Genomic DNA, 21,274 nt, shown 5'->3' on the forward strand with positions numbered 1-21,274 from the left:
GGAAACAGAAGGAGAGGGCCTAACCACCCTAGGAAGGGAGGGAGCACAGTAACCTGAGAAGCCCCTTCAGCCTGACCTGCCTCCTGAGAGGCCACATCCTGCAATAACAAAGTCTCTCCCTGGGACTCCAGAGAAACCTCCGGTGGAACCACCGGCTCCACCGACACCTCTAAAGAACCGGGCGTCCGCACGGACGGCTCTCCAAGCCTAGGCTTACCTGCTTTGTCCTTGCGCTCCTTCGAAGAAGCGGGCGCCGGAGCATCCGACGGCATTTTATAATTGCACCGCTTCCCCAAGACTAACCTGGCACAATCTAACCTTCTCTTTATAGTGCGCTTATTGAATCTAGCACAAGAGCGACACCCAACAACGTCGTGCTCAGGCCCTAAACAAGGAATACACAAAGTATGATAATCTCTATGCGGTATCTGTTTCCCACAAGAAATACAGTTATTCACTTTTTCTGACATCCGTAAACCACTGAGGCAAGAAAAAACTAAAATATTCCCAACGGGTACTTAGCCAACTTTGACTCGGTCTGAAACTCCGAATTCGAAAAATTTCAGAACGCCGAACGGCACTTGCAACGCTGCTTCTGCATCGGACCATGCGGCAAAAAAGACTGAGGATATGACGTCGGTCATGCGCATTTGTACCCTGACGTCCTGATGTCAGTCAAATGCGCCTTGACCGACGTCAGCCTTATACTTTGATATTCGGGCCGACCGAGGACAGCGGACTACCCAAGTGTAAGGACTGCAGCAATGTGAGATGAAGAACATCTAGTTTCAGGTAAGGGGTTGTTGAGCCAGCCCACATCCTAGCTGTTAGTCACTGCCTGAGGTGTATTCTTCTCTGTTGCAGTTCCAGTACAGACTGCATTTCTGTGAATTGGTGCAAAGCTGATAGAACTCCTGGCTGTAAGCAGAGTTGGAATCTATTCCAAACTGACAAGTACACTTATTGCAACTTAATTTGCACTGTGCTGTATTTATACATTTGCTTATTATTTATATTGGTGCTGTATTGCCACCAACTCTCCCTGTTGGTATCTTGTTCATATACTTAGTGCCTTCACAGTTGCCTGCCCCTACTGTAAATTCTGTCTGGAGCACTCCCCTCAGTCTAGCGTCATTAGCTCATTTTACCTATTACAGAGAGATCATTTGAAAAGGCCAACCCACTTAGTTTGTTAAGCTTGAATTATCTTCTGCTCCTCCTTTCTCCCTTTCCACTTTACTTAAAAATAAAAAAAATCTTTGCTAGAATCTCCCTGTATTCTGACTGAGTGTGCTTCTCAGCTGAGAAGTATATTTTTGGCACATTAACTGTTCAGAGTTGAATAAAACAAAAATGAATTCAGTTCATAATACATTTTGAATAAATTGCATTTATTTAAACTGTATTTGCTTTAATACTGCTACACACTGAAGTGTGCTAGCTTGCAATACACTTGAATTGTTTTTAGTGCTGTTTTAGCTGCTTTTCTGTATAAAAAAACTCCTGCTTCATACCTTTCCTGTAACTAGTGTAGTCCAGATGCAGATTTGCTGTATCCAGGACTGTATGTATGCTTCTGAGCACCCCAAGCCTTTCTGTGTTGGAGGGAAGCCTTCTAGCTTATCAGTGGGAGTGGTAAGCACTAGGTAGCATCTACCACAAGAGGAGTGGTTTCTGGCCCAGAAATAGTAGTTTATTGAGCGTTTGGGCAGTTTTTCCATCTCTTTCAACTTCTGGTTTAAAAGTCCACGTTTGCACTTCTTACCCACCTTTCCTGTAACTAGTCTAGTCCAGATATACACTTGCTGCATCCAGGACTGTTTATAAGCTTCTGTGCCCCACCAAGCCTTTCTGCGTTGGAGGGAAGCCTGCTAGCTTATCAGTGCGATTGGTAAGCACTAGGTAACCTAACACATAAGGAGTGTTGTCTGGCTCAGAAAGTGTAGTTATTGGCCGTTTGGGCAATTTTTCCATCTCTCTCAACTTTCTTTTTTAAAAGCCCACATTTGCACTTGTTTCCTAGTCCAGGTACAGATTCTTAGTTTTAGCACTTGAATTTGCTTATTCATGCTCAGCACTTGTTCAGAACTTGTTGTAAGCACTAAATAAGCTACAAATTACTACTGCACTCAATCTTCCTCTTTACCTAGAGGAACATAGTTTTTTGTACTTACTTTCCTCACTTGTTTAGAGAAAAACAGCTCTTGTACTCACTTCCCTCACTTATCTAGAGAAAACAGGTTTTTTATTCAGGCATGTCCAGGGTCAGCTCCCAGTGTTCTCTCATCTGATGAATCTGGGCAATGTAGCAATTGCCTCATGTACAAAGACAACCCTCTCCTTCTATCACCCAACATTACAACCTGTGAGAGATGCACTTATCAAGCCAAACTGGAGGTAAAGCTCTCTCCAACCAAGACTGAACTTGACAGTCAAGAGAAGGTAAACACTTGCACTGCACCACACTCATCATAGTCACACTAAATCTACACCACCAAAATCCACACACAGAAACACAAAAACATTCGCGGAGGCTCTCGATAATAATTCGCTCAAGCAACAGAGACCTCCAAAGCAGAAATGCAAGCAACCTCCACCCCCCCAACACAACCCAAATGACACACAGCCCACAGACTCAGTGTGCCACTCAACCACAGCCCATAAGGCAAACAATGTACCCAACACACTAGTCATAAGTGACTCTATAGTCAGGCACACTGATGTCCCACTTACCAGGCTAAACAAGGAGAAGGTTACTGTCAGGTGCCAGGATCCGCCACATAACCCACACACTCGGGTCACTCCACATGTACAAATATGACTCTGTCATTGTCCATGTTGGTGAGACGTACCTCCATAGACTACATGAAAAGAGACATGGAAGAGCTCTCCGATCTTGTAGCCCAGGCAGTTATGACCCTAGCCCTGAGTAGCATTCTGCCATCGCCCAGAATGATATCGCAGTACAAGGACAAAATGATTTACTTCAACAATTGGCTAAGCTTCTGGTGTCATTCTAAGGTAATCCAGTATCTGTCTGCCTGGGATGACATGGTGGATAGACCACGATGCGTTGCCAAAGATGGCCTGCACCTGTCGCCCCTGGGATTTGGGACACTGGCTAAGGCTCTTGCCGACCCTATAGTGCCTTTTTTATGCAAGGTTCAAATGACAAAATCACCACCATAACAGGAACAGGGCAAGCAAAAACTGAGGGTAATGCTACTCAATGCTAGAAGTCTAAATCTCAAAATGCACTAACTTGAGGCCCTCCTTAAAATGGAGAACATTGCTATCTGTGCAGTGACTGAGACCTGGTTCAAGTCTTCAGAGAGCACTCCTGCACTACCAGGTTATAACTTGTATCACACTTTTCAGCCATGTAACCTGGACCAGAACACCAAAGGCGGAGGTGTATCCATATTCATTAAGGATATCCACACCTCCAGGTTAGTTGATCAGCATAATGCATCCGAGGTTATCCAAGTGCAACTAACTCTGGGCAAAACTGCAATCCAAATTGTAGCTTGTTACAGATCCCCCACCATGACCCAGGATTCCCACTCCTCTTTTCTTGATATACTGGAAAATATTAGGGTTCAATCAAACACCCTAATAATGGGCGATTTCAACTACCCCACCATTAACTGGGAAAACTACTCGTGTACTAACTCCTTCGCTCAACGCTTTCTGGAATTGATAGATTCCAATGCCCTGGATCAACTTATCCACACCCCCACCAGGGGCAACAATATCCTAGACCTAGTTATTACCAACATGAGTGACTGGTGTTCCACACCTGAAGTCAACTCCTCATTGGTCCAATCCGACCATAAGCTAATCACCCTAGATATCCACATCCTAACCCCATCCCCATTAAAGAAACCAAGGTAAAAAATTTCTCCAAAGGCAACTTCATGCTTCTTAAGACAGAAGTGGCGAACTTTGTGACACCCTTGCAGATGGACAATACAGTTACGACTGCTGTATCCTACACAAATGCACTCTAAAGCACTTGCACGTGTGCATGGATCGTGCTATCCCAAACAGAACCAAGACACTATCCTCCAAAAAAAGGAAGCCAATCTGATGGTCCCCTGACATAAACAAACTGTAACACTAAAGGAAGAAACTGTTGCAAGAGAGTAAAATCCCATGAGTGGAGGAGCTCTCTGGTCAGCCTCAATAAGAAGCTGAGGTCCCTTATAATATCCTCCAAAGCTAGCTATGAAAACAAAATCGTCACTGATTCTAAGGACAGCCACAAAGTATTCTATAGCTATGTCAAGAATCTCAATGGCAACACCCAGATCTGCTATGAGTTACAGCACAAAGGCACGAAACTTACAGAACCAACTGATATTGCCAACATCCTGGCAGATAGGTTCAGTGCTAACTTTACCCCCCACCCCCTAAAGGGTCCATATCTATACAGGAAGAATGCAGAGTCCCTGTAATCACAATTACATAGCTAAAAGCTGCACTCTCTAAAGCCAAAAACACAGCATCCATGGAACCGGACAACATCCCAGGCTGCGTTTTACACGAACTTCAGAATGAACTGGCTCCCCACCTAAGCACCATGTTCAATCACAGCCTCACATCAGGCTTTGTGCCCACTGAATGGTGCACAGCAACAGTTGCCCCACTCCACAAAGGGGAAGCCACCACTGATCCTGTGAACTATCACACTATTAGCCTGATGAGCCTGGTCTGTAAGGCCATGGAACGTATCATCATAGAACTCAAAGACATTGGTAACCTCCAAACTCTGGACCCCACCCATTTTGGGTTTGTGAAAGACGGATCATGCTTCCTGAACCTGACATTTTTGAGGTAGTCACCAAAGCTGTAGATGAGGGTAAGGTGGTTCACACAGCCTATCTTGACCTCGCCAAGGCTTTCTACACCATCCCCCATTCAGGAATTATAGCTAAACTCACTAAACTAGGTATAAATCCCTATGTCACAAGATAGGTTGCCAACTGGCTCACTGACAGAACTCACACTGCAATCTACTTCCCTGAAGTATAGGCTAACACAGAAGGCCTTTGGCTAACAAAGTTCACAGAAGACTGCAAACTAGGAGCCATAGTAGAGGCCCAAATGATGCGGACAGCCTACAGAAGGGCCTCACTGAGACAGATGCCTGGTGTCAAAGCCATGGCCTCAAGCTCAATGCCAAAAACTGCATTGTCATCCCCTTTGGTAAAAACTCTGTACCCATGAACTACCACATAGGCAGCAGTCTACTTAACACTGAATATGTGATAAGAGACCTTTGGTCCCAGGTAGACAGTAGTCTCTACCTTTGATAATCACATCGCCAAAGTAGTCAGGAAGTCCTTCTACATGGCACACCTCATCACAAAAGGGTTCTCATCCAGGAAAAAAAAAGGTTATTGTTTCCCTCTACTCGACACTCATTAGACCCATTATAGAGTACAATGCCCCTTTTGGAAAGTACCTCATAAAACATCTGCAGCTTTACTCTGTAGCATATCACCTATTCCGAGGTGATCTCTGTCTCACATATAAAGCTATGTCAAACCCAGAGCTGTTGGACATGCTACACCTAAAGAAATCCCAATCCCTTCGAGCTACACGGTCTAGGGACCTAAACCTTGTCAGCACAATAAACAGGACATGCTGGAGAGATACATTCCTGTCCCAGAGACTTCCCACACTCTGGAACAAGCTACCCATCTATGTCAAGCAAAGTTCCTCATTAGCACTCTTCAAGAAAAATCTTGATGAGTGGATGGGAAATAGGAAATACACCCCAGGGATCACTTCTGTGTCTCTGCTCGACAGTGGCACAGGAAAATAACTTTCTTGGGTGGCGTAAGTCAGGGAACCTTGTTGGCTAAGCTTACTTAGGCCACTAGGCCGATAGCCTAGTACCTACCTATGAATACTAGTAAAATGCGTCCACAATCAACTCATTAACTACTTCCTTAACAATACCCTCCTGTCCAGCACACAGCATGGCTTTAGACCTAAGCATAGTACTAGCACGACCCTCCTAAACTTCACTAACACCATCAGTCATCTCATGAATGAAGGCCAGCTTGTTTCTTCCATTTTCTAGATATGTCAAAAGCCTTCAACACCATATCCCACCAACTACTACCTCAATAAACTATCTTTGTATGGTCTCAGCCCTTCATCGCTAACCTGGTTCCACAGCTATTTTTCCAGTTGTCAACAAGCTGCAAAATGGGAAAACTCTCCTTCTCTCCCCCCTACTCCCCATCTCCATGGGTGTATCCCAAGGATCTCTATACTCAGTCCTCTTCTCTTTATCATATTCACAAACAACCTTAGTTCAGCTACTCAACAAGCCTCAGTTGTAAAGTATGCTGATGATGCTACACTTAACTGCTCTGCCCCCACACCCCATACACTCCAACTAAAAATGCAATCATCTTTTCAGGACATTGAAACATACCTCTCTCAACACCAATTAATTTTAAATCCCAACAAAACCAAAATCATATGAACGAGATGAACTCCACTGGAACCAAAACACTTGTATTTTACCACTGTAAAGGCTGTTTTAAGCAGAGGCACTAAGAGAGATTTAATTTTTGTGCTTTCAAAGTTTTATATGCTGTTTTTACATTTGCTGGAGAGAAAATAAATTCTTCTGGAGGTATAATTCCTGGTCGTTTGTGGTAAAACCAAAATTATAGTATTCAGTAACAAAAAAATAAAACAAACCTCCCCATTCTGCACAAAACACACTAAACATTTAGGTGTTACCATAGATGAGAACCTCAAATTTGATACACACATTGCTCAAACTATCAAAAAAGTCCACATCAAACTAGGAGCCCTATACAAGGCCAAACCATACCTTACTTCCAAATGCCAGGCTAGCCACTGCTCACATACACCTGCTATCCACCCTCTTGTATGCTTTCCTCATATTCACTTGTTGTTGTATCTTTCGGCTTTTCCCAGTTAGGGGTCGCCACAGCGGAACTCCGGTCCGCTAATGATTGGCAGTAGACTTTTATGTACCGAGTTGCCAGCCATGACGCACAACCTTCAACAAAGGTACGCCCATTCATGCACGTCTCCACACAGAAGACGCTTTAGCTGAGAATCAAACAGGACAACGTCATACTATGAGGCGACAACGCTACCGTAGCACCACCACCACAGTGCTTCTCTCATATTCACTAATTGTAGAAAATCAACTGTGAACAGACTAGAATCATGCTACAACAAGACATGTCACGAATCAACCATACAGATTTCACCACTGTTTAGCTCTCTCGCAGTTAAACTGGCTAGAGCTCCCCAACCTTTTATCGCTTAATCAGCTAACCTTAGCCCACAACATAATCCATTTCCCTAGTAACTGCCCTGCAATCTCCCACCTTGTCCAACCTAGTAATAATCTGAGATCTTCTAACAAACTCTTACTCAAGGTCTCCAACTTCTACAACGATCATGGAAACTCCCTCTACTCCCACAAAATAGCCAAACTCTGGAACACTCTTCCAGAGACAATAGCAAAAAACCTGACTCATAATCAGTTCAAAAGCACTCCTAAAGGAATATCTGTCTAATCAGTGGCTGTGCTCTTGGCTCTCCCCTCGATAACTACCAACCCACTTCTATTTTTGTTTCTCATCATAAATACTATCCTCTGTTGTATTATTTGTGTTGTATAAATTGCACAGTACTGTATGGTGCATTCGCCTGTTTTGTACTATTGCTTATATAAATGCCTGTATTGTTTGCAGTTGTTGTTTTTGTAATACTGTGGAGCTTTTCTCCCCGGGACTCCGCTGAAAATGGGTCCCTGGCCCAGTCGGACACTGCTCAGTAAACAAATGTAATAAATAAAATAAAATAAATTTAAAATTAAAAAAATCCAGCTTATCCATCCATAATGGCTTGTTTAAGCATGTTGATGTCCACTTTGGGTTGCTTGGTGTTCCTGCAACATTTTAGCTACTCATTAATTTGATTTTAAAACACCAGTCGCTAGGTTGCTGCTTATTTGGGTGATGTTTTCATTCACTCAGATAACTGGGATTTCCACTTGCCATGATGTATTAAGAAAGGCTAAGCTAATTGTTAATGCTTCTAAAAGTAAAGTAGTTGTAAATGAAGTAAGATACTCTGGGTACGTGATGCATCAACGAATGCTCAGACTCCAGATAAAGAAGATGAAGGCCATAAAGAATAGGCCCATTTCATATACTGAAAAAGTAAAATTATTCCTAAGACTGGCTGGATACTACCAAAAGTCTATGCCTCTTTTTTCAAAAATATCCAGCACCCCTAACAGATTTAACAAAAGGGCATATGCCCAAAAAATAAAACTGACAGTGAAAGCAGCTAACAGTTTCAGAAATCTAACACAAGGACTACGACCATAGCAGATACTGGCATCCCCAGACTTTAGTAAACCATTTCAGTGTACATAGGTGCTTCACAGGTGGGTCTAATGTCAGTCATCTTGCAGCTCTGTAATGAAGAAGAGCACTCAATTCATTAGTTGAGATGTAAATTAAGCAAGGCCTAGATAAAAGGCTCCACAAGCGAGAATGAGTGATTATAAATAAATGGGCCCTCCTCGTCCCTTAAACACTACTTACTTGGTAGAGATTTCACATTAGTAACTGATCATTTACCTCTCAGAATAAGCAGCATAACAGTAACAACCAGGCTTTATCATTAGGCCCTCTCATGTCAGCTGTTTAAGTTCCATGTAAAACACTGAGCTGGTTCAATCCACCACAATGCAGACAGCCTAGAAGTCATGCACTTGACATAAAACTAAGGATTTCAAGTTGGGGAGGGGTCACTGCAGCATAGCATGGTGGCTCGGATAAAAAAAAAAAAAAAGAATGCAAAGTGACTTAAAATATATAAAATAGTGTTGTAAATAATGTGTGAGACTCAAAGATGTATAAATACAGTGCAGTTCTTTTTTCTTTTTGCAAGTAATTATTACTTTGTTCAGTTGTATCTGTTAATGAAAGTGTACTAAGGAGCCTACCGCTATTACTAAGGCAAGGTTTGTTAAATAAGCATTTGGAAATAAAATAAGAAGACGGCCGAGACAAATCCATGCAAAGATTGCTTCCTGTCTTTGCTAAAAAGAATATGGATGTCAGGAACAGTAGCTCTAGGAAACAGAACCAACCAAAGAGCAGAAAATCCTTTGAGAAGCTGGAAATCATTCATGTCAGAGGAATCCAGACACAGAGAGAAAGAATATCAAAGATGGTTTCTCTAAAGGTTTTACTTCAAACCACAATATTTTATTTACTTGGAACTGCTTGCTTCAACTCCATGTGTATGCTTTAAATGGAGCTGTTTTTGCATTAATCTTACTCATGCACGCATCTGGCATTAGGCAGGACAGACTGTCACAGATGTAGCCAATTCTGTGGCACACAAGTATAAAGCTCTGATTGCATCCAACATAACCCAGGTTTGTTTAGTGGTCAAGGTACTGGAACAGCAAGCAGGGAAGGATGGGAGTAAACAATGGACGGCACATCTGTCTTGAGGGACAGAAGGTAGTATCCATTTGGTAGAGGCTAAGTGGTGTAGCTAACAGTGAGCACTAGATTACCAAGCATTATGTGTAGATTCCAACATGAACAGCTAACAATGACATTAGATTACCAAGCATTATGTGTAGATTCCAACATGAACAGCTAACAATGAGACTAGATTACCAAGCATTATGTGTAGATTCCAACATGAACAGCTAACAATGAGACTAGATTACCAAGCATTATGTGTAGATTCCAACATGAACAGCTAACAATGAGACTAGATTACCAAGCATTATGTGTAGATTCCAACATGAACAGCTAACAATGAGACTAGATTACCAAGCATTATGTGTAGATTCCAACATGAACAGCTAACAATGAGACTAGATTACCAAGCATTATGTGTAGATTCCAACATGAACAGCTAACAATGAGACTAGATTACCAAGCATTATGTGTAGATTCCAACATGAACAGCTAACAATGAGACTAGATTACCAAGCATTATGTGTAGATTCCAACATGAACAGCTAACAATGAGACTAGATTACCAAGCATTATGTGTAGATTCCAACATGAACAGCTAACAATGAGACTAGATTACCAAGCATTATGTGTAGATTCCAACATGAACAGCTAACAATGAGACTAGATTACCAAGCATTATGTGTAGATTCCAACATGAACAGCTAACAATGAGACTAGATTACCAAGCATTATGTGTAGATTCCAACATGAACAGCTAACAATGAGACTAGATTACCAAGCATTATGTGTAGATTCCAACATGAACAGCTAACAATGAGACTAGATTACCAAGCATTATGTGTAGATTCCAACATGAACAGCTAACAATGAGACTAGATTACCAAGCATTATGTGTAGATTCCAACATGAACAGCTAACAATGAGACTAGATTACCAAGCATTATGTGTAGATTCCAACATGAACAGCTAACAATGAGACTAGATTACCAAGCATTATGTGTAGATTCCAACATGAACAGCTAACAATGAGACTAGATTACCAAGCATTATGTGTAGATTCCAACATGAACAGCTAACAATGAGACTAGATTACCAAGCATTATGTGTAGATTCCAACATGAACAGCTAACAATGAGACTAGATTACCAAGCATTATGTGTAGATTCCAACATGAACAGCTAACAATGAGACTAGATTACCAAGCATTATGTGTAGATTCCAACATGAACAGCTAACAATGAGACTAGATTACCAAGCATTATGTGTAGATTCCAACATGAACAGCTAACAATGAGACTAGATTACCAAGCATTATGTGTAGATTCCAACATGAACAGCTAACAATGAGACTAGATTACCAAGCATTATGTGTAGATTCAGTGCGACTGGGGAAGCAAGTGCAAAGCAGCACTATAAGCAGTTACGGCATTCATTCACCTCTGAAGGCAATGGGTTCAAGGAGTTTCCAAAAACTCCAAAGAAAACACAGATGAGTGCTCGCCAAGTCACCGATCCTTGCTCTCCACTGTCAGCTGAAAAAAGATGGAAGATTCTGAAAGGCAATTTTCCCCTGGAGAGACAGAGATTCCTTTCGCAGGGTAACATAGGGTACTAAAAGGATGTGAAAAGGGTGGGTTGGAAACAAGAATGAAATTACTGAAATGGCTGAGAAGAGTAAAAAAAAAAAAAAAAAGAAAGTCTCAGAAATGTGCATGTATTGCTAGTGAAATGGTCCTCTGCTAAGAACAGCGAAAGCAGAACAAAGCATGCCACTGATGAATTAAACTATTCCAAATATTGTGCCGTCCCTGGATAAAAAATGACTATAAGATTTACACAAGGAGAAAAGAAGATGAGGTTTACATTAAAACACATACAGCCACGGCATGAATACTGAAGTACTGTTTTTTTTTTTTTTTTTGCACATCTCTTCTCCAAGGCAGACTAAGATGCTGTAGATTACACATACCTAGAATTATAAAAATTTTAAACAAGGTGGACAAAAAAAACAATACAGACTACTAATGCATAACACAAATAAGTGAGCTGTGTAATCAGCTGAAGCCTAATCAATGATGTTTAACATGCTGCCCACAAATTTAAAGATACAATAACTTACTGTACAGTCCAAAATTCTTGGAAAAGGACTGAGCGCAGAAGAGTTCAAATCCTTGTGAAACAAAGTAGCGGACAGCCTGTGCATCTCTATCCAGGTCACCGGAGGCAAAGCCTTGATAAGCAGAGTCAAAAAATGGAAATAGGTATCGCCGCTACAAAGAAAGTGACAAAACACACATTAGGCAACAAGCATCCATGGCACAAAAAAGTAAAACAGGAAACAAAGGAAAGCTGCAGAAAAAGCCTACTGCAAAGATAACTGATGTCTCAACCTGCAGGTTATATAGTCAGAGTCTGGACTATTATGTGACAGGATTCATTGGCAAATACATTCACCAGCTGTGACACGAGTTTTTCCTACCTACCAACTAGCTGTGGTTAAAGAAGCAGCTCAAACTATAAAAGTAAACAGTCCATTCCAACCCCAGGGGTCACAGTATAAGAATTCATTGGAAGTTCTGATAAAACCTAACAGCCTGCCAAAACAATCCAAGTAAAACTGATTATATCCAGAATGTAGTACTGCCCATTTCTTGGCACTACTCTGTAATTTCCACTTGCCTGCTTATTTACCCACCCTCCATATGAATCTACTTGGGTAGAGTACAATTGCGCTCCATCACTTGAGTACAACTTAAGTAAATGTTAAGGGGGAAAAAGAGGAATATATAAACACCTGGATGATGCAGGAGGACGCCCACTACCAATATTCAAGTGGGATTACCAATGCAGCCCCTTAATGAATATAGCCCACTCAGACCTTACATTGCCTTGAGGTAAGATTACCAATTTTAACTTAAATGGTTCATTTAAAGGTACAGTTACCCTCTATTTCAACTGAGCCAGTCACTAATTCAGTTCCTGTCTGTTTTCTCAGTGAAGAAAGTCATCCAATGCTCTATTCCTAGAGTGATATGTGACAAAAAAGAAGTTATGTACTCACCATAACGTTCCATCTGAGTAAGTAAACTTCATTTGTCAGCAACCTGTGTGTTTTGGATCCACAACGGATCCAAGCCGGCAGCAAACCAAGCAAAAAGATCTGAGCTCCAAGCTCCTCCACCCTAACCATACTACACTGCAACCTCCTTCCAATCCTCAGATCGAGTTTGCCACTCCACACGTGACACCAACAAACTAAAACCGGAGACCCCTGAACCAAGGACAAACATCAATCTTGTGAACTCCGAACATCGAACTCAGCAAAAATAATCGCCAAGATAAGGAGGAAAGAGGGAGGGACGGTTTATGACAAATGAAGTTTACCTACACAGATGGAATGTTATGGTGAGTAGATAACTTCTTTATCTGAAGTAGTTAACTTCATTTGATCAGCAACCTGTGGGACAGAGTCCCCAGCTACCCGAAATCTTGTGAGACCCTTAAGGAAGAATATTCCGGAGCACTGCAGAGCCAAAGGAATCCCTTCCTCTAGACACCAAATCCAGTTTATAATGAGTAATAAAGGTGTGAGAGGACGCCCAGGTAGCCGCTGAGCAAATGTCATCCAGGGAAACTCTAGACCAGAATGCGGCAGACATTGCCATAGAACGCGTAGAATGAGCATGAACTCCTTCTGGTTCTGGTAAACCAAGCTCTCTATATGCTTGTAGGATACAAATCCACCTAGCGAGAGTCACCTTTGAAACGGGTTTCCCTAAAAAAGGCTTAGCAAAGGAAACAAAAAGTTGATCAGATTTACGAAAGACAGCTGTCCTGTGCAAATAAAAATGTAACTGCCTGTGAACATCCAGCAAATGAAGTTTGTATTCCCCTTTGTTCTGAAAATTTGGGAAAAAACAGGCAAATTAATAGACTGATTAATGTTTGTCTCAGAAGCAACTTTAGGGAGAAAATATGTATTAGTCCTGAGAGACAACCTGTCCTTATGAAACACTAGATATGAGGGTTTCATACAAAGAGCCTGAAGCTCCGACACTCTCCTGGCTGAGGTGATAGCTATCAGAAAAGCAGTCTTCCATGACAAGAATTTTAAGTCAACTGATGCCGAGGGCTCGAAAGGAGATGCAACTTAGGCCTGAAGAACCGAAGTCAGATCCCACAGCGGGGACAGATTCTTAATAGGAGGTCTCAGAAGAAAAGTGCCTTTCAAAAAGGTCTTACAAATTCTGGCAGCAGCAAGAGAGCCTAAATTGTCCCCTACATGGAAATGAGAAATAGCCGCCAGCTGGACCTTCACTGTGGAAGAGCTAGCTCCTTGCTGGAAGATATGAGACAAAAAGTCTAATACTGCTGGGATCGGAGCGGTAAAAGGAGACAGATTTCTCTGTGAAGCCCAAATGGAGAAACGTCTCCATTTGCTCCAGTAAATTTTCCTGGTAGAGGATTTATATGTCACAACCAAGATGGATTTAACAGGGGAAGAGATACTGGGAGTCCTAGCAACTAGTGGAACTGCAGCAGCCAAGCTGTGAGCTTCAGGCTGTCCAGAGTCAGAGGAAGCATTCCCAGGGGATGACGAATCAGATCCGGAATGGGATCCAAGATCCAGGGTGGAGCTATGAGATGAGACCATAGGCAGGGAAACCAGACTTGATGAGGCCAAAATGGGGCTATGAGGATCATTCTGCTCCCCAACCGACGAGCTTTTTGTAAGAATTTTGTCATCAGTGGGAGCGGGGGATACTCGTAAAGAAGACCGGGTGGCCAAGCATGAACAAGAGCGTCTCTGCGGGCTTCCCCCATCGGGGAGATTAGAGCAAAAAACTCGCTGCACTTTGCGTTGGATGGTGATGCGAAGAGATCGCAGCAAGGCTGACCCCACTTGAGGAAGATCTGTTCCGATACACAAGGGTTCAGAGAGTAGGGAGAAAGGATAGTTCTGCTCAATTTGTCTTACAAGATGTTGGACCAACCCAGAATGTGCATTGCTATCAGAAAGCAGTTGGTGGAGATCGCCCATTCCCAAACTCTCACAGATTCTCGACAAAGGGGATAAGACTTGGTTCTCCCCTGTTTGTTGATATACCACACCACTGACATATTGTCTGACTGGATCGCAATAGTTCCCAGAGGAAGATCAGCATGAAGAGCCTGCAATGCTAAAAGGACCACTCTCATCTCTAGAACATTTATATGCAGAACGGTCACGCTTTGAGTCCACGTGCCTTGAACAGTCCTGCCCGAACACTGCCCCCCCACCCTAGGCGGGCGGCATCTGTGGTCACCGTGGCTTGGGACTGGGGCACAACAAAGGGACGTCCCTACTGCAAATCCTGGAATCGGAGCCACCACAAGAGAATGTCTGCACACTCTACTCAGAGGGATCGGAAAATCTAGATGTTGATGAAGTATCGACCACTGAACTTGCAACGTCCACTGTAAAATTCTCATATGCAGATGATCACAAGGGATCAGGTTGATAGCTGCTGCCATGGATCCTAAGGCTCTCAGGACTAATTCTGCTGGGAGTGCAGGGGACTGCAAAAGCGCTAACACATGAAGTGCCAGGCTGTGTAGTCTGTCTGGAGTCAAAAATGCTCTGGCCTGAAGAGAATCTAGTCTCGCCCCTATGAAGTCTAACACCTGAACAGGTTGAAGGGAAGACTTCCTGAGATTTATGGTAATCCCCAGCCGAGGTGATATCCAGAGAAAAAAATCTCTGGCTAGTAAGAGTAGATGCCTGGTGGGAGCAGTGAGGAGCCAGGTACGGGAAGACCTGAATGCCCTGAAGTCTCACGTGGGCCAGTACAACTGCCATGACCTTGGTGTACACCCTGGGGGCTGTGGTGAGACCGAAGGGTAGGACCCTGAATTGATAATGACTGGCCCCTAGCCGAAAGCAGAGGGACCTCCTGGATCACTTGTCCATCAGGATATGGTAGTACACATCCTTGAGGTCTATCGAGCACAACCAGTCTTCCTCCTGCAAGAAAGGCAGGATGGATTGAAGCGTGACCATCTGGAAATTTTCCTTGGCAACGAACAGGTTCATTGCTGATAGTTCGAGAATCGGCCTTAGGTCCCCCGTCTTTTTTGGCACCAAAAAGAACCTGGAATAGATGCCTGATCCGGACTGGTCAGGGGCATTTGCTGGATGGCTCTTTTTTCTAGCAGCTTTTGTATTTCCAAAGACGCGGCCTCCCTCAGAGGGTGGGACGTCCGGGAGGCACCTTGTGTAAGGGGGCTTGTTTGTGAAGGGAATAGAATAGCCTTTGGATATTATTCGAAGCACCCAGTGATCTGTCGTGATGGACTCCCATTGGGCTAGGTGCATTGAAAAATGGCCCCCCAACTGCCTCCAGAGAGGAGCAGTCGGGCAACCCATCAGGGTTGCTGCGCAGGTCGATCTGAAAAAGGTTCCCGTGACCCAAAGTTCTTCGGCCCCCCTCTGTCTCTGGGCCGGCGCCCACCTTGTCCCCCTCTGTCTCTGGGGGAGAAGGAGTCCTGAGCATTCTGGGACTGCTGAGATTTCCAAAACCACAGCTTCTTTTGCCCTCGCTGGTTCCTGGAAAAGGACCTTTGATGGTTAGAGAAGCGGATCCCGATGGCTGACAGCATTTTCATGTCTTTCTCGCTCTGGACAAGCGTATCGCGGACAGTCTTCCCGAACAGGGTCGAACCATCAAAGGGTGCGTTAGCGAAGGACGCCTTGAAGGGTTCAGAGAAATAGCAAAGACAGAGCCTTAAGGCAATACCGGATCCGCTAGCCCTAGCGGCTCCCTCGGTGGCGTGAGAGAGTAGACGCATGGACGTATTGGACACAGACTTGAGAGTGGCCATACGAGCTGAGAAGGTCCGTTTATCTTCAGCCAATATGGACTCCGGGGGAGACTCTGTGTACTCTTTCACCAGGTCCCACTGCAGTTGAATTACGTGGGCCAAGTAATTCAGCGCCCTTATAGTAAAAGTAGCTGAAGCAAAAGTCCGCTTTCCAAGATGGTCCATCGTCCTGGACTCCTTGTCTGGGGGGTGGACTGAGGAACATTCCTGGGCGAATTCCTTTTTTGTGGCCGCCGCCACCACCATGGCATCAACAAGGGAACCTTTGCTCCAAGAAGCTCTATCTGCCGGCGGGGCTCAATATTTTGTTGGGCTTTTTGGGTATTGGCTTCACAGTGTCCGGCTCCTTCCAAGCTCTGGTGGTGATAAGGTCTACCAGAGGGTCAGCTGGGGGGACACCCAAGAGGTAGATGGACCTGTGCCGAACGCCTCCAGGAATACAGACTTGTCAGAGGAAGGTTTTTTTGGCGGACCACCCCCCCGGCAAAGGATTTCCATTATGTCCGCGAAGAAGAAGTCTTCGGGGGGCTGGTGATTTGGGGGATCCTTCCCCTTCCTCCAAGTCGGTATCCTCAGTGAGGGACTCGGGGGAGTCCAAGTGCCTCCTTTTACACTGGCATTTATGAGGAACCTCCACGGATGGACTCTCCGGGGAGAGCTCACAAATGGTTTTGTGTTCCTCCTGGGGAACTGGCTGGGGCGCAATAGACACAGGCTGTCCCTGGGGGGACTGGATGACGGAAGACAAGCCCAACTGCGAGGGGGCAGGAATGGACCCAGAGGAAAGAGTGAGGGGTCTCGATTCTTCAGAGAGAACCCTCTCCACAACATTGAACACCGAAGGAGAAAGTACAGTTGTGTACACTTACCATAAATGTAGATGTTCGAGTGTTTTCACTGTTGCAGTCATGACTGTAGGGTTTACCCCTGCCGGCAGGCAGTCCTCGGTCGGCCAGAATCCCAAAGTCTGGGTCCGGCGTCGACTGTTCAGCCATGCTCCCTGACGTCAGAGCGCCAGGAGTACAAAGCTGACAGCCGACGCCATGTTCTCCAGTTTTTCTTGCCCCAGATGTCAGAAGTTCCAAAATGAGTAAGGTCCCATACCCTTTGCAAATACACCTCAGAAGAAGGGTGAAAAAAGGAACCACACAAAAGAAAAAATAAGAGGGGACAGGAGGGAGGGAAATCCAGACTGCAACAGTGAAGACACTCGAACATCTACATTTATGGTAAGTGTACACAACTGTACTATGTTCATCCTGTTTCACTGTTGCAGTCATGACTGTAGGGTAGAATCCCAAAGCAGAAAGAAAGGGAGGTGGTCATAAAGTAGAGGGGGCGGCTATAAGGCCCTGCAAGACTGCAGAAGCAAAGCCTGCCCTAGACTTAGAGTAGAGAGGTAGATTGTAGTGCTTGGAAAAAGTATGCACTGAACTCCAAGTTGCAGCTTCCAAAATGTCTTTGGTAGGAACTCCCCTGAGGAAGACAGCTGAAGTGGCAGCAGCTCTGGTAGAGTGAGTCCTTATACTCCCTGGGATTTGCTTTCCATGGTGTGAATAGCAAAATCTGATTCCATGAGCAATCCATTTAGAAATGGTCTGTTTTGAAATGGCTTTACCTTGGGAACTTGAAGCATAAGAAACAAACAATTGCTCTGATTTCCTGATGTCCTTGGTTCTGTCCAGGTAAAAATGTAGTTGTCTGTATACATCCAAGGAATGTAAGATCCTTTCCCCTTTATTTTGAGGAGTGGGGAAAAAAGTTGGCAAGTGAATAGTTTAATTTAAAGCCACTTTGGAAACCACCTTAGGCATGAAAGTAGGATTAGTCCTTAAAGACACCCTGTCTTGATGAAAAATAATATAAGATTCCACAGCCATAAGAGCTTGCAACTCTGAAACTCTCCTGGCAGAGGTCAGAGCTAACAGGATGGCTGTCTTCCAAGATAAAAACTTGATGTCAGATGAGGTAGCAGGCTCAAAAGAAGGTAAGGTGAGCTTTTCCAAAACATAGTTGAGATCCCAAGCAGGAATGGGAGGAGATCTAGGGGGCCTTAAGTTCTTAGCTCCTCTGAGAAATTGTCTCATGAGCTGGTGGGAAAAAATAGGAGGGTCTGTATTATAATGAGCAGAAATAGCAGAGGCGTGTATCTTTATGGAAGAGAAAGAGAGACCCTTATGTAAGAGGTCTGACAGGTAAAGTAAAATCTGAGGAATGTTAGGAATAAGAGGATCAGAATCCTGAGCCTGCATCCAGGAACAAAATCTTTTCCATTTTCCTGCATAAGATTTTCTAGTGCTAGGACGTCTGGCTTCTAAAATGACATCCATAACCTGCTTGGGTAGGAGAGAATGAATCAAAGATCCTGGATTAACCAGGCCGCCAGGCTGAGAGTTTTGACATGGGAGTGTAGAATCTGACCCTGGTGTTGGGACAGAAGGTTCGGAATCTGTGGTAAAACCCAGGGTGGCTCTAGACAAAGGTTTTTCAGTGTTGGGTACCAAAACTGTTGAGACCAATTTGGGGCCAGCAAGATTATCATCTTGGGCTTGTCCAGCTTGATCTTTAGTAATACCTGTGGAAGAAGAGGAAGAGGCGGAAAGGCATATCCCGAGGGGTTTCTCCAACTGAATGATAGAGCATCCACTTTCCAAGCTTGATCGTGGAAAGTCCTGGTGCAAAAAATTTGTAGTTGATGATTGAGGTGGGATGCAAAGAGGTCTATGTGAGGACATCCCCAGACTGCTGTAATCATCTTGAATATTTCGGAGTCCAACATCCATTCGTGTGGATCCGAAAGGTTTCTGCTCAGACTGTCTGCCAGGAAGTTTTGCTTCCCTGGCAGAAGCTGTGCTTGAAGGTCCAGATTGCAAGCTAGAGCTGTGTTCCAAAGATCCATGGCTAGTCTGCAAAGGGGGTAGGAATGAGATCCCCCTTGCTTGTTTATGTACCACATAACTGTGGTGTTGTCTGTCCGTATCAGTAGTTGTCCTGGTTGTAGAAGATTCCTGAAGGCCAATAGAGCTTTCTGAATGGCTAACATTTCCTTTAAATTGATATGCAGGTGCTTCTGATCCTTTGTCCAAAGGCCCTGCGGACAGTTGCCCCGAAAATGGGCTCCCCATGCATAATCTGAGGCGTCCGTGGTTAGAATCTGAGTGGCGGGAGGCAGACAGAAGGGTTTTCCTTTGTTTAGAGTACATGCCTTGGACCACCAAAGGAATTCCTTTTGAAGACAAGGCAGGACAGAGATCAGTATGTCTAGACTGTGACAATGCTGAGACCATACACTTTTTAGGTACCACTGTATTTTCCTCGTATGCAGTCTTGCATATGGTACGAGAAGGATGCAGGAGGCCATGTAACCCAGAGCCTGCAGGAAACTCCTTGCAGATAGCGGAGTTGTAGTTGCCAAGGTTTTGAAAGTTGAAGCCAGCTGTAACTGTTTTTCGTATGTCAGAAATGCCATCTGGGTTGTGTTTAGAGAAGCGCCCAGAAAATTTATCTGTTGTGAGGGTGTCAAATTTGACTTTTTTATGTTTACAGTGAATCCCAGGAACTTGAGAAGATTCTGAACAAACAGTAGATGCTGGAGTAAGACATCCTTGCTGTCTGCCTGAATAAGACAGTCGTCCAGATAAGGGTAAATTTGAATTCCCTTGAGTCTGCAATAAGCTACTACTGGAGCCAGGCACTTGGTAAAGACCCTGGGCGCAGTAGACAATGCAAAAGGCAGCGCAGAGAATTGGTAGTGCCTCGATCCTGCCTTGAACCCGAGGTATTTTCTGCGTTCCTGTCTGATGGGAATGTGTAAATATGCTTCTTTTAAATCCAAAGTTACCATCCATGCATTTTTGGTCAGCATTGGGAGTAGCTGCTGTAGAGTAAGCATCTTGAATTTTGGTATCTCTAGAAAAGTGTTCAAGACTGACAGATCCAGAATGGGTCTCCATGAATTTTGCTTCCTGGGGACTAGAAAGAGCCTTGAGTAAAAACCTTGTCCCATCTCTGAAAGTGGAACTAGTTCTATGGCTTTCATAGCCAAGAGAGCTTCCACCTGGTTTAATGCCTCTGACCATTGATGTTTTGGAAGATCTGGCCATCCGCTTGGCCTTGGTGGGGTATGAAAATGGAATTTGTAACCTCTTGAAACCACATCCAGAACCCACTTGTCTTGGGTTATATGAGTCCAATTTAGATGAAAAAGTGAAAGTTTTCCTCCGAGAGGGGCTTCCAGGCAAGAAGTTCCTGCAGCCCAACAGAGGGAGTCATTGAGTCTGTTTTCTATGAGCTTGCGACCTGTCTTCTCCTCCCCTAGGGGTGGAAGCAGTCCACTGTCTTGGTCTATAAGAGGCTTGCATTTGAGGCCTACCTCTGGGGCGTCTATATCTACCCCTCTGAGGCCTGTCCGAATTGGGAAAGGACCAATTTTTTGTAGGCCAATTCCTGCTAAATCTGGGTGGCTGTACTTGTAAGAAATCTTTAACTGTTTGCATGGACTTTGCCTTGTCCTCCATCTTTTTAATCACGTCTTCAGCTTTAGATCCAAATAAAACATTATGCTGAACAGCAGCATCCAATAATTTAGCCTTTACCTGATCTGGCAAATTTTGTTCCTTTAACCATGCATGCCTTCTAATTACTGTGCCAGAGGCAGCAGCCCTACAAGAAGCCTCCAAGGCATCAAATCCACAGTGTAAACCATGCTTCCCAACTTGTTCAGTGGCATGCAATAAGTCATGTAGTTCCTTATCATCCACACAGGCGGAAATGGAAGTTAGCTTTTGCTTTAAAACAGACAGGAGAAATTGCTGGTATTTCAGCATATGAAACTGACAGTTTAAAGCCCTATTAGATAAAGTAGCAGAAGTGTACACTTTTTTGCCCCATCTTTC

The 21,274-nt window shown here is 44.0% G+C and overlaps 1 protein-coding gene across 1 annotated transcript in view; it reads right to left on the minus strand.

Annotated features, from left to right (window-relative positions):
• GOT1 (glutamic-oxaloacetic transaminase 1) overlaps positions 1–21,274 on the minus strand; it is a gene marked incomplete in the record, with an annotated part of 256,257 nt that overhangs the window by 44,332 nt on the left and 190,651 nt on the right. The window contains 1 exon segment of the mRNA XM_044056832.1: positions 11,638–11,788. Coding sequence (XP_043912767.1) covers positions 11,638–11,788 — 151 coding nt within the window.

The sequence above is a fragment of the Protopterus annectens genome, chromosome 14.part0, assembly GCF_019279795.1.
Source record: "Protopterus annectens isolate FY-2018-M chromosome 14.part0, PAN1.0, whole genome shotgun sequence".
Taxonomy (NCBI): Eukaryota; Metazoa; Chordata; order Ceratodontiformes; family Protopteridae; genus Protopterus; species Protopterus annectens.